Consider the following 22,614-nt stretch of genomic DNA (forward strand, 5'->3'; position numbering starts at 1 on the left):
ACACACACACACACACACACACACACACACACACACACACACACACACACACACATACATACATAAAAATACACAAACGAACACACACCCTTCCCTTATTACTCGGTGTCTGCCCTTGTGCAGGGCTGGCAGCTTGGCTGCCCTGAGCTGACTTTGCAGCAAGCTCTTGAAGTTCTGTGTTCTGTGCCAAGTAGGAGGTAACACAGCCAGTAACTGTTGGCTCAGGCTAGTGTTATTGCACATATTTCACCATAGAATTATGAATGGACATGATTTGGATAAGGCTATTCAAGTATGTTGGCTCAATCTGTCTTAGTGTTTATCAGTAGATGGCTGTATGGTGTTTCAATTAAAATATTACGATAACATGGAACTTTTGTTTTCTCTGTCAATGTTTCTTTCCCCCAATCAGAATCTCTCCATAGACACAGAACTCCATGCAGCCAATGGAAAGAGAGTAAAAGCTATTGATATTTTTGCATACGCTCTGGCGTTCTTCAAGGAGCAAGCACTTAAGGTAAAGTATTAACAGGTTCTACTGCACGGTATATCTTTTATGCAAAACAATACACAGAGTGTACAAAACATTAGGAACACCTTCCTAATATTGAGTTGCACCCCCCTTTTGCCCTCAGAACAGCCTCAATTCACCAGGGCATGGACTCTACAAGGTGTTGAAAGCGTTCCACAGGGATTCTGGCCCATGTTGACTCCAGTGCTTCCCACAGTTGTGTCAAGTTGGCTGGATGTCCTTTGGGTGGTGGACCATTCTTAATACACACGGGAAACTGTTGAGCGTGAGAAACCCAGCAGTGTTGCAGTTCTTGACACACTCAAACCGGTGCACCTGGCACCTACTGCCATACCCCATTCAAAGGAGCTTCAGTATTTTTTCTTGCCCATTCACCCTCTGAATGGCACACATACACAATACATGTCTCAATTGTCTCAAGACTTAGAAATCCTTATCTAACCTGTCTCCTCCCCTTCATCTACACTGATTGAAGCTGATTTAACAAGTGACATCAATATGGGATCATAGCGTAGCTCATGTTTTGTACACTCAGTGTATATTGAATACATGTATCTGTTATGAATTAGAAATAGCTCTTAATACTCAGTGATAGTGCTGATGTTATGGTGGGTCAGGGTAAAGAGATACCATGTTTAATGTGATCCCGTGCAGGAGTTAAGTGACCAGGCGGGTGCAGAGTTTGACAACACAAACATCAGATGGGTCATCACAGTGCCAGCCATCTGGAAAATGCCAGCCAAGCAGTTCATGAGGGAGGCAGCCTACAAGGTGGGTGGGCCCCTGTCAATCAACACACGTCCACGTGCACTCGCATGCAATCACACAGAGAGGCACGCACGCTCATGCATGTACACACACAGACACACAGTCAAACGTTCAATTCGAAGAACTGGTCTGTCTGCTGTAGTCTGCTCTCAACATTTCAAACCGTCTATCCCCCTCAGTGTGAATGATGCTTCCGCATAGTCTCACCACTAGCTCCTAAGAGGTAAGCCATCTGTCGTTTGACAAAGGTACTGCAGGTACTTGGGAAAGAAAGTGATGACGGGGCATGATTAGCTTTACCGCTGCTGTGATGTCGTGCAGATAGGAGAGAGGTGGGTGGCTTTTCTGGAGCTGCAGTGGCAGACCACCCTCCTCCCTCTCTCCTGTATGGGGGCAGACAGACTGATCCACGACTGCGGTAGAGGAGAGCTGGAGGGAGCCAACAGGGAAAGCGATTACTTCATCACTATGAGTCGTCCCAAGAGAGAGAGGATATGAGGATAGGACAGTGGGACAAGGGATAGCAGGTAGAGGGTGCATACTGAGGATGAGAATAGAGGAAGAGAATGAAGTGGCTATTGTGAGAATTCTCAATAGACTGTGAGAATAAATATTATGACAAATACCTTGGTACTACAGATCATTAGACAGTGTAGTGGAACTCCAGTGTATACTGTTCCACGATACAGACATGCCAGCTCACAGCATCACAGCATAGTAACACAAGCAGGGTTGTTTGTTTCCCCCCAGAGGAGAAGAGGGGTGGGAGGGAGCTGCAGAGCTGTATGATGAGTACATGGTAGTATAGGTGTGGTACTCTGGGTAGACTGTAGAGGAATGTCAGGGGAGAGGCCTGGAGGAATGGGTGTGTGCAGAGGGACAGGGGGCCGGGGGTGGGGGGGACGGGGGTGGGGGGGTATAGTACATGAGAGAAGGTCAAATCCCACTGGGCAAAAACTGGTTGAATCAACCTTTCCACGTCGTTTCAACAACAAAAGTTATACTTGATGACGTTAGAACAACTTGGAAAACTGATTGGATTTGCAAAAAGTCATCAACGTAAGGGAAAATGTATGCACTCACTGGATAAGAGCATCTGCTAAATGAATTTTTCTTTTTTTTTAACCCAACTTCTAACCTAAATCCAATGACATGGCGACATGTTTTGTTGATTTCACATTGAATTCACGTTAGTTGACTCAAATGTGCAAATGTAAATCAAAACTAGACATTGAAATGACGTCTGAGCCCAGTGGAATGGGTGTGTCAGTCTGTCTGAGGCTGCAGCACCGGATAGAGACACCACCCTCCCCTCTGCAGTGAACAAAGAGGATGGGCTGGGGAGAGAGAGGGAGAAGGGAGGGGGGAGAGAAATAGAGGGAGATGGCGGAGGAGATATGTGAGACGGAAAGGAGAGAGGCTTTTTAGATGGCTTGACCACTTGATATCTGCAGTGGAGATTGAGGTACAGTAAGAGGGGGAGGATGTTCGTTGGGGGGGGGGGGCTGCGTATCTGCAGTGACTCAGCATCCTCTGGCTTGATAATTTATTATTGGCACTGGGGGAAGCAGGCACACCTCTCCCTTACCCGCTCCTCCCTCTTCAACTTTCCTCCTCCCTCTCCTCCGCTCCTTCACCACAACATGCAGATCTCACAGAGCGGAGAGATGTGATGCAATGCTCAGATTTTATACTTAGTCTGTCTTTTTCTGTGTGTATTGTGGATAGAAACACATACCAGCCTGCACAGCATGTGTTCATTGATTGGTTTCCATTGTTCTGTTGAGTGATAGGTCTCCATTGTTCTGTTGATCGATAGGTCTCCATTGTTCTGTTGATTGATAGGTCTCATTTGTCTCTGTTGTTCAATAGGTCTCCAGTGTTCTGTTGGTTGATAGGGCTCCTTTGTCTCTGTTGTTCGATACGTCTCCATTATTCTGTTAATCAATAGGTCTCCATTGTTCTGTTGATCGATAGGTCTCCATTGTTCTGTTGATTGATAGATCTCCATTATTCTGTTGATCGATAGGTCTTCATTGTTCTGCTGATCTATAGGTCTCCATTGTTCTGTTGATTGATAGGTCTCCATTGTTCTGTTGATCGATAGGTCTCATTTGTCTCTGTTGATCGATAGATTTCCATTATTCTGTTAATCGATAGGTCTCCATTGTTCTGTTGATCGATAGGTCTCCATTGTTCGGTTGATCGATAGGTCTCCTTTATATTGTTGATCAATAGGTCTCCATTGTTCTGTTGATCGATAGCTCTCCATTGTTCTGTTGATCAATAGGTCTCCATTGGTCTGTTGATCGATAGGTCTCCATTGGTCTGTTGATTGATAGGTCTCCATTGGTCTGTTGATCGATAGTTTTTCATTGTTCTGTTGATCGATGGGTCTCCATTGTTCTGTTGATCGATAGGTCTCCATTGTTCTGTTGATCGATAGGTCTCCATTGTTCTGTTGATCGATAGGTCTCATTTGTCTCTGATGTTCGAATGCTGCAAAATCAGTGGTTGCTTGAGGAAATGTAATAGCTTTTGGAAATTCCTTTTTATGTTTGGATCGCATGATTTATCCCTGAGTATTTTCCTGTTCAAATCTGTGGCTTGCCCAGATCCCCATACTTTCCTTAAAGCTATTTATCATTTAGTACTGAATTAGATTGTTTTATATTAATTATGGTTGTGTTAAATGGTTCCAGCTGTAGATGGTATTTACACAGTATTGTATAAGTGTATGTAGACAGTATATTTGCTTTTACAAAATTAATTATTTGAGTACTGATGGCCATATTGTCTTACTTCCTATTTGGAGGTATCTTGAATCCTTAGCATACCCTGAATACTTAGCAATGAGGGTTGACCACAGCAACTTACTAGGACAGTTATTCACAATGCTAGTTTTATTGGGGTCCTGTTAAGGAAAAAGCAGATGTCCTGTATTTCCTGTCTGTGCTCTGCCTTCCTCTAGGCTGGTCTGGTTCCCCGTGACATCCCAGAGCAGCTGATCATCGCCCTTGAGCCTGAGGCAGCCTCCATCTACTGCCGCAAGCTCCGCCTCCACCAGATGATTGACATTGGCACCAAGACCACTCAGAATGGTTTCAGCCCCACTGAGAATGTGGGGGCAGGGATGACCCAGGGTAAATCCCACCCTGCGACCCCACAGGCCAATAACAATATGAGCATCACATTGAACATCCCAATAATGTACCATAATAACATTTTGCATCCCCATGTGACGATTTCATACAGTATGTGCCTCTCAAATTAATATTGAACTATAGATTGGTTATTGGTTGACACTACAGTGATATTGTAGGTTTTTTATTGTGGTATTGTAAGTTTATGCTAATAGTCAAACAACCAGTGCCTTCAATTAATCTTAAACATACATTTCCTTTCAACGGAAAATATGTATGTGACAATATCCTCATCCCTAACATCACTTTTATTGTCATATTCAGACACAAAAAATGCATGGACAAATTTCTAATAGTCACACTCCCTGTCTATTTGCCTTTGCTTATTTTTCCTAAAATTCCATTGAATACTATGGGAAAATTGGCCTTGGTATATTTCAATTACTTTTTGTATTCAGGATGTAACATGGCAAATATACTGATATCTGATTGTACAGAAGGTCATTCAAACAGTAAATAATGCCACCTTAGAACTGGTCCATATTATCCAATGAAATCCAGTCTAATTTGACAGCATGCGAATCAGCAATAGCAAATGACTATAAACTCCCTCAAGCCTTTCCTCTCTCTCTCACTCATCATTCTTTTTTGTTTCGGGAAAGAGTTTATGTTCTCCACAGATGATCTAAACCAGAGATTTAGAAGCTTAGTGCCCTTCAGTCCTATCTCTCTGCTATTGACTGGGGATATGACTGAATGCCACTCACAGTAGCATTCACTTGCATGCATGGCAATTATTCATCTCCCCTTTCTTTTAGTTCAACAACTCATCAGCAGGGGGAATGTGTATTACACCTATGTTGGTTCAATTGACGTCATGAAGCTTCTAAATCTCTGGTTTAGATCATCTGTGGAGAACATAAACTCTTTCCCGAAACAAAAAAGAATGATGAGTGAGAGAGAGAGGAAAGGCTTGAGGGAGTTTATAGTCATTTGCTATTGCAGGGGCACGTGCCCCCTCAGATTTGTCCTGTTTAAAAATAAAAAATAAAAAAATCTTATTTTTTTCTTCTCTGTAATACTACTAGCCACCTAGCAATTTTATGAAGTTGGCTTTAGCTAGCCTGGATAAATTCCCAGTCTCTCAACCGCATAACTACTGCATTTAAGGCTATCAATCAAGTCTTAGCTGGCATGCACAAAAAAAAGCAAGCAATTACGAAACGTACTGAATAAGACTCACAATCCTTTCAATCCTTTACCCAGAATTTAGCAGAGATGCAGATTAAAAAAAATAACCACCAGTCCTTTAAAAAAAATAACCACCAGTCCTTTAAAAAAATAACCACCAGTCCTTTAAAAAAAATAACCACCAGTCCTTTAAAAAAAATAACCGCCAGTCCTTTAAAAAAAATAACCACCAGTCCTTTAAAAAAAATAACCACCAGTCCTTTAAAAAAAATAACCGCCAGTCCTTTAAAAAAAATAACCGCCAGTCCTTTAAAAAAAATAACCGCCAGTCCTTTAAAAAAAATAACCGGCTGTCCTTTAAAAAAAAAATAACCACCAGTCCTTTAAAAAAAATAACCACCAGTCCTTTATAAAAAATAACCACCAGTCCTTTAAAAAAAATAACCGCCAGTCCTTTAAAAAAAATAACCACCAGTCCTTTAAAAAAAATAACCGCCAGTCCTTTAAAAAAAATAACCGCCAGTCCTTTAAAAAAAATAACCACCAGTCCTTTAAAAAAAATAACCACCAGTCCTTTAAAAAAAAATAACCACCAGTTAGGAGGATACAGCCAGCTACATTTTTGGGGTTCATGACACCCCTGATTGAATCCATTCTTCCAGTTGTCTGTGACCCTGGTGAGAGGCTGACATTTATCCAAGGTGTCAATTCAAAACTATATGCTCCAGCTCTTGAATGCCAAGTATTTTATGACAAACTGCTACAAGACCATGGTGCTTGCCTACGGAGCTGTGAGGGGAACGGCACCTCCGTACCTTCAGGCTCTGATCAGGCCCTACACCCAAACAAGGGCACTGCGTTCATCCACCTCTGGCCTGCTGGCCCCCCTACCTCTGCGGAAGCACAGTTCCCGCTCAGCCCAGTCAAAACTGTTCGCTGCTCTGGCACCCCAATGGTGGAACAAGCTCCCTCACGACGCCAGGACAGCGGAGTCAATCACCACCTTCCGTAGACACCTGAAACCCCACCTCTTTAAGGAATACCTGGGATAGGATATAGTAATCCTTCTAACCCCCCCCCCCCCCCCAAAAAAAAGATATAGATGTACTATTGTAAAGTGGTTGTTCCACTGGATATCTTAAGGTGAATGCACCAATTTGAAGTCGCTCTGGATAAAAACGTTTGCTAAATGACGTAAATGTAAATGTAAAAACAAACATATCATTTCTACCATCTGTCAAACATATTTCCTGAATATGATTCACTTGTTAAAGTAGTACTGCAGCTTTAGTTTGAATTCAATATGATTCACCCACACATTCAGTAGGGGAAACCCTGTAAGACAACAGTGTACATGGTATACTGTCTTTAATAAGAACTGAGATGAGAGATGATTTACTGTACTGTATAGACAATTATTGTTGATTCTGAATACTCAGTGCAACAATACGAAAACAGTATTCGCTCTGTAGCTGGACACTTGTTGCCTTGGGGTTCTTGGATGAAGATCATTACATTGATGGAATGGTCATTGCCTCTGTCATGGTTTACAATGCTCTAACCGCATGCTGTAACACAGCTGAAGGCTATTGGTGTCTCTTTGGAGCAGATGTGTTCCTATGTTTTTCCTTTATAGACTCTGTAATGGCATGTTTCAGGCTGTGTCTGGTCAGCTTATGTCACGGGTGTCGTATGAACGAGACCAAGGCGCAGCGTGTGTATCGTTCCACATTTTATTTTAACTGTGAAACTATGCAAGACATACAAATAAACTACTATACAAAATAACAAACCGTGACAAAGTGGTGCAACATACACTACCTCAAAATAATCTCCCACAAACCCAGGTGGAAAAAACAACTACTAAATATGATCCCCAATTAGAGACAACGATGACCAGCTGCCTCTAATTGGAGATCATCCCCAAAAAAAACAACATAGAAAAACAGAAACTAGAACCACACAACATAGAAAATATAAGCTAGACAAAACCCACTGTCACGCCCTGACCTACTCTACCATAGAAAATAAAAGCTTTCTATGGTCAGGACGTGACACTTATGAACATACTGTAAGACTAGCAGAGTTTGAATGTTTCCTGTATATCTCTACATTCCTGTGAAATGCTTAGTTTGTTGTGCAAAATGGTGCTCAAAGTGTCCCAAGGCCATATACAGGATTTCAGAACTAGTGAGGTCAATGTAGCGCCATCCAACGGATATATCTTTTACTAATAATAATTATGGAATATTAAGTTGGTTTGAAATAAACCCTGTGATGAATAGTCAGATTGTGTGTAGGCCTAGCGCCTTGCCTCCAGTAGCAATGCAGAGGTCAGAGAGAGGTCGGAAAAAAAGAAGAGGGCGCAAGTCAATATCCCCAAGTCTAATGCTGGGGTTTCCAACAGGATGTTACAACTCTATTTGTGTTGGAAGAGAAGTGTACTCTCTGTCCAGCTGCTGCTGTTTCCTCCTTACATTAACTTTCCCATAATGGCTGCTCCTTTACTCGAGCAACTTCCACCATCGCTAACTCACAACATTCTCACAGCGTTCCTGGAAGGCTATTTCTTCATTTTGTTGTCTGTGTTTTGACATGTTGATGGAAGAGGTAATGGTGACATAGATAGAACCCACTCTCACGCCTTCCTGAGAACTAATAGGAGTAGGAAATGCCTCCTTCCCCTTTGTGTTTCCTCTCTGTTGGAGGAAATGTCCTTCTGACATCTTGATCGCCGTGGTCATGCTACTACTACTGTCTCTTCGTGTTTTCAGCCGGTGATTACAAGGTCCATATGTGATTAATCCCATCATTAGCCCATAAGTACTGATCATAAGTTTTGAACATTGAGTGTAAAATGTCCTTGTTCTCTCATCCCTTTGCAGCTAACACATTTTTTTCCCTATGTAGGAAGAACATTTCATCAGCGACACACTGATAAAGCACAGTTTCAATATGAATACATGAATTGAAACACTAGAAACTGTCAACACAGAATCTCTGAGATGGGTACCTGCGGTTAAGCCATATTCTAGAGTTCTATCGCTGACTTCACATCTAGACATCATATAGCCCTGTCATCCAGTTGCTTGACCCACACAGCTTCACCAAAGCGCTTTCACCCTTCTCACACTCGGTCATTCTCTTTCTGTCAATAACCAGCCAAGGAGCATGTCCGGAGCAAACGGCAGAGCCGCACCTTTTTGGTGGAAAATGTCATAGGGGAGCTTTGGTCGGAGTTGGAAGAAGGTAGAGTCTCTTTCTCTCTTTTACGCTTCTGTTTCTTTCTCCCTCCTTCCTCTCTACATTATTTGCTCTTGCTGTTTCTTATACTGCTGATCATGCATCGTGCTGGTTATTCACTACCCTAAAAAACAACGACATGCTTATTGAGTGGGAGGATCTTCTCTACTTAATATCATTCTAGTTTTTGCTTATAACCTCATGCTTTTACGGTCTAATCGATTACTTTTCTCTACTAATCAAATGCTTCCTGTAGGTTTTGCTGGATGTTGACATGTCAGGGATCATATGGTTGTTTACATCAGTGGTTCCCAACCAGGGGTACTAGGACACCTGGGGGTACTTGGCCTATCCACAGGGGGTACTTGAAAAGACTTATGAGACCATAGGCCTACTGGTAAAATGCACATGAGGGGGTACTTCAGGGGTACTCCAGGCAGAGCAAAATTCAGTTGGTGCTACAGTAAGCAAAAAAAGGTTGGGAATCACTGGTGATTACTGACCACTGTGACAGTGTGGGCACGGTGATAATATAGGTTATTCACTGTATGAAAGGACTGAAATCCAGTATAGCAATTGGTTTGTCCTCTATCTCCCTCCTCCATGCCCCTGTTGTCCCAGTGTTATAGTAGCTACACTGTATCTAGGTCGCCAGTACCCACTTGGGATTTTAGGGCTTGACAGTATCATGACTACTCGTGTTCAACATCCTCTGAGTGTGTCCCAAAAACAGAAGCTGCTTTTAGAGGGAAATGTTTGAAGTCATGCTTCAGAGGCGCTATTGGCTACCGCTATAGTCTTCTGCCCCTTGTCCTCCAATGACGTTTCTTTCGCTCCGTGTCGCCAGGTGACCGCTATGTGGTGGTTGACTGTGGTGGCGGAACGGTTGACCTCACGGTCCATCAGATACAGCTCCCCGAGGGACATCTCAAGGAGCTCTATAAGGCATCAGGTACAGAGACTGCTCAATGCTCACATAGCAGCTCTTGCTGTATGCATGTTACACTGAGATGGATCTAGGCAGTGTCCTCAACACAACAACAATCACATTATTCTGGCTGTTATATTGCATTGTGGGGTGGATGCTTGGACTCCTAGACTAAAAAATACTTTCAAAGCAGAAGTCTAGCGGTGGGCTTAATCAGGGTCCATGCAACCAACTCTATGAGTTCTATGAGTCATTTGAGCTGTTATTGACCGACACTCATTTTCGCCTTCTCAGGCGGTCCTTATGGCTCCATTGGTATTGACTATGAGTTTGAGAAGCTCCTGTGTAAGATCTTCGGGCCCGACTTCATCGATCAGTTTAAGATCAAGCGGCCGGCTGCCTGGGTGGATCTGATGATCGCGTTTGAGTCCAGGAAACGGGCGGCGGCCCCGGACAGGACCAACCCCCTGAACATCAACCTGCCCTTCTCCTTCATCGACTACTACAAGAAGTTCAGAGGTCACAGTGTGGAACACGCCCTGCGCAAGAGCAAGTGAGTGTGTGTGTGTGTGATTAGGGAGAAGGGTTAGAGGATTGGTACGGGATACCGCGCACACCGAAAGTCTAGAGCTCAATCAACTCCCTATTGAGTGAATACCCGATTACCCAAGCATGTGTCTGAATAATATGTCCTAGCTGTCAGATGTAATATACACTGAGTGTACAAAAAATAGGAACACCTGCTCTTTCCATGACATAGACTGACCAGGTGAATCCAGGTAAAAGCTATGATCCCTTATTGATGTCACATGCTAAATCGACTTCAACAGCCAGAAGCAGGTGAAAAAGGTAACTCAAATAACCAAATTCAACCAAGCTAATTTCTGATTCGAAATTGTTTGATTACAGAGGTAGCAAAACTGTACTTCAAATCTATGATACTCCCCCACTTAACATACCGCTTGACCAGTTGGGTCCAAGCTTGCTGTACAACATTAAAACCCATTCAGTCTGTCTACAAACAGGCTCTCAAAGTGCTTGATAGGAAGCCCAATAGCCATCATCACTGTTATATCCTCAGAAAGCATGAGCTCCTGAGTTGGGAAAATCTTGTGCAATACACTGACGCATGTCTTGTATTCAAGATCCTAAATGGCCTGACTCTCCCTCGACGTAGTACTTTTGTTAAACAGAAAACCCAAACCAATGGCAGAAGATCCACAAGGTCTGCCATGAAAGGTGACTGAATAGTTCCGTTAAGGAAGAGCACTTTTAGTCAATCTGCTTTCTCTGTGAGAGCTTCCCATGTCGGGAACACACTTCCATCAGACACGCACAACTGCACCACCTATCACACCTTCACAAAAAACATGAAGACATGGCTAAAGGCCAATCAGACTTGTGAACATAATCCCTAGCTGTGTATTGCCGCTTTCCATGTTGTCTGTAGCTTGTGAGATGTGGAAACACTGTTGCTTTTATATATTTTGTTTTGTTGCTTTTTGTGTTATGTTCCTTTGTCTGTGTGCTACGTGTTGCTTGTTCTATGTTGCTCTGCATGTGCTCACTGCTCATTGTTTGTCTGTATTGTTATTGTAATTGTTTTTAATAACCTGCCCAGGGACTGCAGTGGAAAATTAGCCGGCTGGCTAAACCGGGACATTTACTGAAACCTTGATCAATGTGCACTGTCCCTGTAAAAAGAAACTCAAAAATAAACTCAGTGTAGATAATGGCGAGGAGACAAGGGATAGCAGGTAGAGGGGATAGCAGGTAGAGGGGATAGCAGGTAGAGGGGTGGTTAAAGAAGGATTTTTAAGCTCATTCTTAGGAAGAAGCTTGTTATTAGGAAGTTGTGTTTTGTACACTCAGTGCATGTTTACTTGGTGTATGTATCCATGTGAATACACACAAGCTTCCTCTGCACAGATTTCAATTCCATTGCCCAAACATTTAATGACCAACTTGCGTCATATTACCATATATTTTCCATTATATACCAGGGAATTCAGAATTCACTGCCTTTCCCCCTCCACTACCTCACAGTCAGCTCATTAAGAGACAGCGGGCGCCTCTATACTCAGCCAGACTAGAGAGTGATATCAGAGTGATACAGGGTCTTTATGTAAACAAGCTTTATTTGAATGTTATTCAGTCATTTTTTGTGAATTGAAGTGCACAAAACTGCATCAAACATTTATTAAGGTAAAACTACTACTGTCCATACTACAGTGTGTAGGCAGGAAGAAAGCATTTCAGACTTGTGTCTTGGCTGAAATAATTTGAACTGAATGAACCTGAGTGAGAGTACTTAGTCAGCTACTTACACTAGTCTAGTGTAATGTACATATACTAGACTAGTATCTCACTTTGATACCACCCTGTAGTCTGGGTGTTATGTCTTGCATGAGTTATTAAACTCATGGGACCCTTAAAGACATTCAGATTCCCAAAACCTGAGCCTCCAGCAGTCCTGTGGGTCCTCTGACTCACAGTCATAACTGTAAATAATGTAGTCTGTCTCACTCTGCTGGAGAAGCATTTGTGTGAAAGAGTATGTGTATGTGTGCACTGGCAAGCACACACTCTCACAAACACCTGGGAGAATACGCAAACGATACCAGATGGATTCTATACACTCCTATAAGATATGTTATATGGGTTCCCGAGTGGCGCAGCGGTCTAAGGCACTGCATCTCAGTGCTAGAGGCGTCACTACTGACCCTGGTTCGATTCCAGGCTGTATCACAATCGGCTGTGATTGGGAGTCCCCTAGGGCGGTGCACAATTATCCCAGCGTCATCCGGGTTAGGGTTTGGCCAGGGTAGGTCGTCATTGTAAATAAGAATTTGTTCTTAACTGATTTTCCTAGTTAAATAAAATGTTGCAACAAGAGCAGAGTGAGGGGAAGGAGTATACAGTACATATAAAAAAACACTGGTCTCATGAAAGAAACTCACGTGAGCTACTGTATTGAGGCAGACACCACTTATCCATTGTTCTCCTACAGACATAAATGTAACCCACCAACTCAATTTGGGTCTTATCTAGCAACATTTTAAATTGTGTTTTTTTACATTGGATAAAAGAAGAGACTCAGAGCCACAACATCGTATATCATACATTGCATTTGAGGAACAACGGGAAAGTAATTCTGCTTTGAAAGTCGATAAAGCTGTAACCCCACCTTTGAGAAGATGGCCCTTGAATGTTTTCCTACTTGAGAGCTCGTCTTTGTCTAAACCCCTTCAGCATTGTTCACACCCTCTTAAGCCTTGGCCTCGTATGGGAATCCGGAGATAGATGGGGCTATGTGCTAAACAGTGTGAGTAACCAACTAGCTAGCTAACATTAGTCTATAACTAGCAATGCAAATGGTTTTCTGAGATACAAATAATATTACAACACAGCGAGCCAGCAAACGAACGTTGGCTAGCTAGCTAACAGTGTGCTTTCACTTCCAATTAAAACGACTTTCTGACGAAATTAGAAACGTTTAATATCTGACTCTTTCCCATATACATGGATGAACGGTTGTTTGGCCTGTTGTGTCAAGTCACTCTGGTTCACACTGACGGTGTACAGAAAGTAGTCCGACGCAACTTTTTCCCACTGAAATTCAGGGCAGCAATGTTGTTGAGAGCAGTAGCAACACTTTTTCAGTTCTCCTTGGCTAACATATCTTTCATAAAAGCCGCAGTAGCACACATGTTCAAATGTCTCTCCTGTGAAGTAGTGACATGCGACATATGTCCAGCTTCCTGAAACGGGTCACCAATATATTCCATAGAGAGCTCACTGTGTTAAATCTCCATATAGATAATATACCAAGCACAAGAGGTAAAACGTAGTGGAAGACACAGCGATTTCCTTATATCCATTCAGGGGACTGTAAAAAAAAAAAGGTTTTGTTTCCTTTGTTGCTTTTACAGTAGCCTACCAATCTACTGGTAATCAGAGCAGGGTCAATAATGGCATGCTTATCTCTCCTCTCTTGTCTCTGCAGTGTGGACTTTGTGAAGTGGTCCTCCCAGGGCATGCTGAGAATGAACCCTGATGCCATGAATGCCCTCTTCAAGCCCACAATAGACCACATCATTCAGCACCTCAGTGAGTAGCAGCTCCTACTAATACATAACCCTTTTTTTAAACACTGAGGGACTACATATACTGTATAGTATACCAGTAGTATCTGAGAGATGTAGCCTGTGATGATTATACAGTAGGAAGCTGTCCATGTGTTTGCCTGCAAGGGTTGAAACCTGAAAGGCAAAGCAGCATGAGGGAAATACTCAGTGTGGAAATGGTGTCAGTCATCCATTTTTATGAGCTGAGATTTCTGAACTTACATTCAAAATGGCTGATGTTCCCAATGTTTCCTTGTAACTCGCAAATCTTAGGTTTAGCAATACTGCAGCCTATCTAATGCTAATCTAATCTATTGGCCTTTCTGCTGTCTTGAAAAAGAGATATCTCAACTGACCTAGATGAATAAAGCGTGATTATGTTTCCTGTTTGGATCATATGGTATGCATCTCCATACAGTATGTGAGCTATCCACCCAGGCTTAATTGAAAGCATGCCCTTCCAATTCCAAGCTCAAAGGAGTTGAGATCCCAAAGAGTCATTTGGGGAGTGCACACTGCACCCCTAAGGGTTCCTCTCACTGTACATTGAGCAGTCTTCCCAGTACTCCCACCTAGAATAAACCAACCTACTACAATAATGCATGCGGTGTTTTTGGACAGAGAGTAAGAAGTGGGTCACATTACTGAATTCCTAGAGTAAACAACTTGTTTGTTGAAGAGGTTTTTAATGGAGTTACTAATGGCATAACACATAGTCATCTGCTAATGCCTGCAGAAAATTGACATTTGAATAATACTTCACATACTGTAGAGTAGAACTCCTGCTGAATAACAACTCTCTTCCTTTCAGCTGACCTCTTTGATAAGCCAGAGGTGTATGACATCAAGTTCCTGTTCCTGGTGGGCGGCTTCGCTGAATCGCCGCTGCTGCAGCAGGCGGTGCAGAACATGCTGCATGGCCGCAGTCGCATCATCATCCCCCACGACGTGGGCCTCACCATCCTCAAGGGGGCTGTCCTCTTTGGCCTGGACCCCGGCGTCATCAAGGTGCGCCGCTCGCCCCTCACCTACGGCGTGGGCGTCCTCAACCGCTACATAGAGGGCAAGCACCCGCCCGACAAGATGCTGGTGAAGGACGGCACTCGCTGGTGCACTGATGTCTTCGACACCTTCATTGCGTGCGACCAGTCCGTGGCCCTGGGCGAAACGGTGAAGCGCAGCTACACGCCCGCCAAGCCCAGCCAGCAGGTCATCGTCATCCACGTCTACTGCTCGGAGAAGGAACGCGTGGGCTTCATTAGCGAGCCGGGCGTGAGGAAGTGCGGCACTCTGCGGCTTGATGTGACCGGTACGGAAACCAGCGCCGCACGCCGTGAGATCCAGACGCACATGCAGTTCGGGGACACGGAGATCCGGGCCATGGCGGTGGACGTGGCCACCTCTCGTACTGTCAAGGCTAGCATCGATTTCCTCGCTCAGTAAATAGGGTGACAGAACCATAGGGTCCAAAGGTCATAGGAAGTGAAACCTCCAGCAGCACAGCACACAATGAACCAGGGGACAGTGCCTAGAATGCTGTAGCAGTATATTGATCTTTAGGCCTGTTCATATTCCCTGTAGCATGATTAGTGCTAGTTTGTTTCTGCTTTAGCTAACTCCTTGGTCAGAAACAAACAAGCACTCAGGTTTTCTACCATCTGTGTATGTACTGTGTCTAGTCTTAAATGCAGGCTACATTGATGTGCTCTGCTCTAGAGATTTACAGATTTGCAGATATTACTACTGACACATGCAGCCTTGTTTCAGGTTCATTGTGTGTTATCTGTTGTTGTGTGCTGTAGCTGTTTTAGGTCATGGTAGATGGATACTGTAGTGGATACTGTATTACTCCTCTTACAGTGACAACATCATGCTATGACACAATGCTGCACAAACCTCAGTGTCCTCTTCAACCCTGGCTCATGGGACCGTGTTTTCATAACTCCTATGATTATTAAGACATTTAAAACCGAACCCCTGGGGCTTCCATGAACATGCAGTTATACAGTGAGGGAAAAAAGTATTTGATCCCCTGCTGATTTTGTACGTTTGCCCACTGACAAAGAAATGATCAGTCTATAATTTTAATGGTAGGTTTATTTGAACAGTGAGAGACAGAATAACAACAACGCAGGACCTTAATGTGCTTCTTCTTGAGCCACTCCTTTGTTGCCTTGGCCGTGTGTTTTTGGTCATTGTCATGCTGGAATACCCATCCACGACCCATTTTCAATGCCCTGGCTGAGGGAAGGAGGTTCTCACCCAAGAATTGACGGTACATGGCCCCGTCCACCGTCCCTTTGATGCGGTGAAGTTGTCCTGTCCCCTTAGCAGAAAAACACCCCCAAAGCATAATGTTTCCACCTCCATGTTTGACGGTGGGGATGGTGTTCTTGAGGTCATAGGCAGCATTCCTCCTCCTCCAAACACGGCGAGTTGAGTTGATGTCAAAGAGCTCCATTTTGGTCTCATCTGACCACAACACTTTCACCCAGTTGTCCTCTGAGTCATTCAGATGTTCATTGGCAAACTTCAGACGGGCAGGGTATATGTATTCTTGAGCAGGGGGACCTTGCCGGCGCTGCAGGATTTCAGTCCTTCACGGCGTAGTGTGTTACCAATTGTTTTCTTGGTGACTATGGTCCCAGCTGCCTTGAGATCATTGACAAGATCCTCCCGTGTAGTTCTGGGCTGATTCCTCACCGTTCTCATTATCATTGCAGCTCCACGAGGTGAGATCTTGCATGGAGCCCCAGGCCCGAGGGAGATTGACAGTTCTTTTGTGTTTCTTCCATTTGCGAATAATCGCACCAACTGTTGTCACCTTCTCACCAAGCTGCTTGGCGATGGTCTTGTAGCCCATTCCTGCCTTGTGTAGGTCTACAATCTTATCCCTGACATCCTTGGAGAGCTCTTTGGTCTGGGCCATGGTGGAGAGTTTGGAATCTGATTGATTGATTGCTTCTGTGGACAGGTGTCTTTTATACAGGTAACAAACTGAGATTAGGAGCACTCCCTTTAAGAATGTGTTCCTAATCTCAGCTCGTTACCTGTATAAAAGACACCTGGGAACCAGAAATCTTTCTGATTGAGAGGGGGTCAAATACTTATTTCCCTCATTAAAATGCAAATCAATTTATAACATTTTTGACATGCGTTTTTCTGGATTTTTTTTGTTGTTATTCTGTCTCTCACTGTTCAAATAAACCTACCATTAAAATTATAGACTGATCATTTCTTTGTCAGTGGTCAAACATACAAAATCAGCAGGGGATGAAATACTTTTTTCCCTCACTGTATACACTAGCATTCAGATACTTGACCTACTCATCAGACCAGAGTTTTGAGTCATGGTTGGAGACCACCTGAGATAACGAGGGAAGGCGGTAGTTCTCCAACAAAAACACTCCATTTGATCAGTTTTCAACAGTAAAACGTTACAGCAGGGGTGTCAAACTTATTCCACGGAGGGCCTAGTGTCTGCAGGTTTTTGTTTTTTACTTTCAATTAAGACCTAGACAACCAGGTGAGGGCAGTTCCTTACTAATTGGTGACCTTAATTAATCAATCAAGTACAAGGGTGGAGCGAAATCCCGCAGACACTCGCCCCTCCGTGGAATAAGTTTGACACGTGCTTACCAGGATAGCTTTCGAATCTGTATTTATTTCTACCGTCTCCTGTGGTTAGGCCCAAGATGTCATAAAAAGGAGTTCTATTACCATACGAAAACAAACTTGGTGCATTAGCTTTAAAAATGTTCGGTGAAATTTAATCAGACAGTGTCCTATCCTGTCAACAATATATGTTTAATGGTTTATTGTGCACTGCAAACAAATATATGTGTTAGAAATATAGAGAGACTAACAGCCACCTGTTTAGACACCAGGCTTGATTGTCAAGACATTCATTTCTCACAAACAACGTAAAAATCCACCTCACTGGTTAATATGTTGCGCTGATCCACAGCCAAATATAAATCCTTGGATGTGAAAAGTGGCAGACTTGACAATGCTGCTAGCTGAACCTACAAACTGATTTGAATATAACCATTGCCATGTGCTTTGTTGTTGCCTTCATTTGTTATGCTTATCATTCAACGGAGGACAAAAAGCCACTGAATTTCCTTTTTGAATATTTCAAATTCAGGAGATTTCTGTACAAGTGCAGGCCCTTAAAAAGGAAAGATTAAATTGAAAATATGTTTATTTCTGTAAATACAGTATTTAAATATTGTACAGATTTTTTGCGTTATTATTTTAGCAGCTTTAGAGCAGAGAGTGTGTGCTTTCACGCAGACACCTTATTTCATTATTCTCACCAGCCATGCATGGCATGTGTCAAGGCGGAATTTGAATGGCATATTCATCGACAATGAGTGAAAGTGAATGTTGCTCTGTTGCTCTGAAAAAAGAAACTTGAATACCTTTGCCCTTAAAACATGAGTGGTTATTGTTATGGAACATGGAGTTTCTTTGGGTTGGGAAAATCTTTTTTTTCTTTTTTTATTAAATGTTTTTCTTGTTATTGGTAAGACAGGTACACATGGACAAGAAACAAGTGACAAGGCCAAACAGGACAAAGATTTACCCTCCCACCCCCCTCCCACAGAACTTCCCTAACCCAGAGTTTGATTAGTGGTTCACAGTAGCAGTCTACAGAGTCATGCGCTGATGAAAGAGCAATTACGTTTCTTTCACTACAGATGTAGGATCTTCATTTGAAGATTATTTGGATTATTTGACAAATTGACTCAAATTAAGATCCTACATCTGCAGCCTCATGGGTACGTGCTACAGATATTTCCATGTGGGTAAATCATTTTGTTTGCTTTGTAACTGTGAATTTGTATTTAGTTTAGATTACATTTTTTTAATTGGTTTGGTTTATGAAAAACCTGTTTTCTACATTGAAATGATCGATAGTAAATCTTTGTTGGCTCTTTCTAACGACAGTAATTGCCAATTCAAAACTATCCTTCAACCACCTTGCAAATAATATAAAGTGACAATTCCAAATCTCTGCCCTTCTCTCCCAAACAATAGTAATACAAGAGCAATAACACCTTGCAATTACAAGGTATTGTTCCTTACCACGATTTAACACAACCATTAAACATTTTTGTGCTGTGCTTCCATTTTAAATTTGCTTCAAGGCTGCAGCTACTGGAAGCTTCTGTTGAAAGTATTATCCCCTAAATCAAGTATTGATGGAAGGAAAGAAACAACAAAATAAAAACAGCTTGATATATTTAAAGATTGTGAAAATCTATATCCTTGTTCAATGAAAAATAAAGATACAATTAATAGCTTTGCACTCTGGGGAAAAAAGTTTATGGCCCAACATACAATAATATACACAAATGAATGCCTAACATAAGATGAGATGTCCGAACTATTCACCATATAGATACAATTCATGTCTCTTGTCTTGATTCAAGACAGAGGTCATCTATTACTCACTAGTAACTGATGGTCACATTGTATTTGAATTTATTCTGTTTCCTACAATAGCTGCAGGTCGTAGGTGTAAGAAGTTATAGCTCAGACGATGCATGACAACCTTACTTGAAGGTTTATGGTCTTTCTGCAGTGTTCCTCTATGAGAACCCTACACTAAGGGGTTTAAAACTTATTTAAATTAGATCTTCACGGAAAACTCTGTGAATTTAGGTTGGTCTCCATTGATTTGTTGATGTGAAAAAGTGCACAAGCTTTGGTCTATGATGCTGCCTATGGCGCTCTCCTGCAATGCACGTTTTGCATGATTAACTCTTTACGAATGGTGAGAAAACATCATTTCTAACAACACTTTTTTAGGTTTGAGGTTTAGGTGTGGCGATAATGTTACACCACCATGTGTGGAGAAAAGTGTGGCCTTTTCAACTCCAGATGCAACAACAAATGAACCATTAACTGTGAAGGAAACGTTTGTACATGTCCCAATCACTCATTCTCACAAACTGTTATCAGAGCATATCTGTTCAATCTATGGAAAGCCCTGAAGTGCTTTCTCCATCCTAATAACTAATATCATATTCATCTATATGTCATGTTAATCTAGCTGCACCTTACCCATCCCCACCATTATATGGAGGTCAATGTATGACTACTAAGTTGAAGGAAATAAAAATACATCATTTTGTTTCTTTAATGTGTTTCTACTTTGTTAAATACCATGTATTTTGTGCAGCCTCCAGTATATTGTAATGCACAAGATGCTGTATGTAGCTGCTTAGATGTATATTCAAAGCTATGTCAGAATTGTGTGTTTAGCTAAAGTTTGCATTGTATTTAGTTTATAATGCAGAAGAAGATGACAACTGGCACGCTAAAGAGAGTAAATATGTTAAATTCTATAGTAATTTATGAATCTGGAGTTCAATGGGTGGATAGGCAATTAAGGAGCATAATTGTAGCTAGCTTCTGCATACCAAAATAGAAAGTGCTTAACTCTTAATCTAGATTTTACAATATTACAGGACATACAAGTTCACTGCTACTTGATTCTGTGCTTGTTGTAGAACAAGTGACTTCCCTATTCTGCCAAATTTGACACTCTTACTTATTAATGTTTCACAAATCACACATTTTTTCCCAGTTTATCTTTGGGTTGACGCACATGTGATTTTTATACTGTTGAGTTACAAGTCTCTTGCTCTTACCATTTTAACTCAAATGTGTTGTATCCACAGCCAAACTGTCATCCAATAAAATGTATGTGTATTTCAAAGAATATCTGACTATCTGTTGTTATTCGTTTCTGGTGTCATGACAGCCCGAAGGCATGCTGGTTTTATGACATACAGTACATGATACACATCAAAAACACATCTGGCAACCCTTCACACATAAATAACAGGAAGCAAGGCAGAAAACAGACAATATAATGCTTTTACATTTTGCCAGTGCAATGTCTATAACTAGTCAAATGTGTTTTATCACTAATATTGGAAACAACAGCTACAAAGTATTCTGCAATAAATCAAAAGTTTGGAAATCCAATTCAAACTCATTTTATGTGTCTATGTATTCTATTCAGTGTTAGGAACATTTGGTGAGGAAAGTCCAACACAGCCACAGATATTTAAATGGGTGTGACCAATTTGGATCTGTGCCCTCGGGAGCCAAGAACGAGAATATCTGAAAAGCAACACTGCTCTCCAGTGGATATTTTTAGAAACTACAGTACCCGAGACATGTAATAGCATTGAAATGATGGAATATCTTGTACTGTGCGTAGTGATACCCTGCTTCACCAGCTGTACCTGTTTTTGAGACAATTCCAACTCAGTGGTCTATATCTCCAGGATAATAACAACTCTAAATTATTTCAAACTTTGGTGCTCATCTGTTTCTGATCTCTCCACCCAGTCCAGAACAGTTTATAGGGAGAAAGAACAGTAGATCAAGATTAAGCTCCAGCTGTTTTTGTTGAAATTCAAGACTAATTGACGTGCACTGTGTCAAGTTGTGACGTTATGGAGACATGGCTCCATATTGTCCTCTGGCTGCCAGTAACTATTAGACCTAATGGCTTTGGAGTGCCTTATGTAGTACCCCTGTAGTACAACGATGATTGGTACAATTTGTCCCGGATTTGATAACAGAAGTTGTGAAATAAGCTCTGGCTTCAAACCAGCCTCACTGTGCTATTCTCTACTTGTACTGCCGTGCCATTATTCAATTCACATGTACATAGTTTTGAATTATACTGTAAATCCTATGCTAAATTGTAGTTAGCCTCAAGCACCCTTGCTAATGATCCAACAAGCTGAATATGAAACTAAACACAGGCACTTCTTATTCAATCACCGTGTGCGTTTAGGAGCGAGTGTGTTATTCTAACAGGAGTGCTAGTGGAGAGGCTCTCAACCCCACACAGGGCAAGGATGTTTTTAGTTGGTGGATGTGTGAGAGGGGGATGGGGAGGGAGTGGGTGCTAGATAGGTGCGCTGGTTGCCCCCAAAATGGCTGGAAAGTAGGGCAGTTGCTACGGCAATTTCAAGGGGGAAATCTCTCGAAGTAGGCCCTTCAGTTGCTGGTGTGATCCCTCCCACACACTGTCACGTACTCTTACACACTCACATATTCTGTCAGAGAAGCAGTGAGGTTTGGTGCTGTGTGTGCTTGTCTACCAATAACATAATGCAGAGGAAAAGTGGGAGCTCGACACGGTTTCTTTCCTCTGTCAGGTTACCATTATTACCATTTATTTGATTTCATTAATATTTGTTTGGTTAGCAGACACCCTTATCTATGAGATGAGTGTCACTGAATGTTGATGAGAGGTCTGTTTGGGTAACCTCCCTCCCTTCCCACACACGCACACCCGCAATCACACACACACACACACACACACACACACACACACACACACACACACACACACACACACACACACACACACACACACATAGACACAAGCACATACATACACTAACAAACTGTGTACATGAGAGGAATGAAGCTGTCTAGACTGTGAGGCCCATCCAGACTGTAATATATTCCAGCTCCAATTACAGTAACAGAATCCAGTGTTAGCAAGACCCGAGATAGATGTATTGGTCTGAAAGGCAGACTGAACATGTGACTGCATGTTTTGATTTATTTGTGTGAGTTTTACATGACTAACTGTTAGATATTCTAGTAGGGGTTTATATCAACAACTGTTAGATATTCTAG

At 42.2% G+C, this 22,614-nt stretch overlaps 1 protein-coding gene across 2 annotated transcripts in view; it reads left to right on the forward strand.

The window, feature by feature from the left end:
* LOC115193841 (heat shock 70 kDa protein 12A) overlaps positions 1–15,996 on the forward strand; it is a 47,134-nt gene extending 31,138 nt beyond the window's left edge. The window contains exons 5-12 of one of the 2 annotated variants that reach the window (XM_029752913.1): positions 413–517; positions 1,187–1,303; positions 4,272–4,443; positions 8,797–8,883; positions 9,725–9,829; positions 10,100–10,358; positions 13,812–13,915; positions 14,744–15,996. In XM_029752913.1, the coding sequence (XP_029608773.1) occupies positions 413–517; positions 1,187–1,303; positions 4,272–4,443; positions 8,797–8,883; positions 9,725–9,829; positions 10,100–10,358; positions 13,812–13,915; positions 14,744–15,375 (1,581 nt within the window). In that variant the 3' untranslated portion in view covers positions 15,376–15,996. The remainder of the gene's footprint in view (positions 1–412; positions 518–1,186; positions 1,304–4,271; positions 4,444–8,796; positions 8,884–9,724; positions 9,830–10,099; positions 10,359–13,811; positions 13,916–14,743) is intronic. The other variant, XM_029752915.1, reaches the window with a different exon arrangement.
* The last annotated feature ends 6,618 nt before the right edge of the window (positions 15,997–22,614 follow it).

Source organism: Salmo trutta, chromosome 5, assembly GCF_901001165.1.
Source record: "Salmo trutta chromosome 5, fSalTru1.1, whole genome shotgun sequence".
Lineage (NCBI taxonomy): Eukaryota > Metazoa > Chordata > Actinopteri > Salmoniformes > Salmonidae > Salmo > Salmo trutta.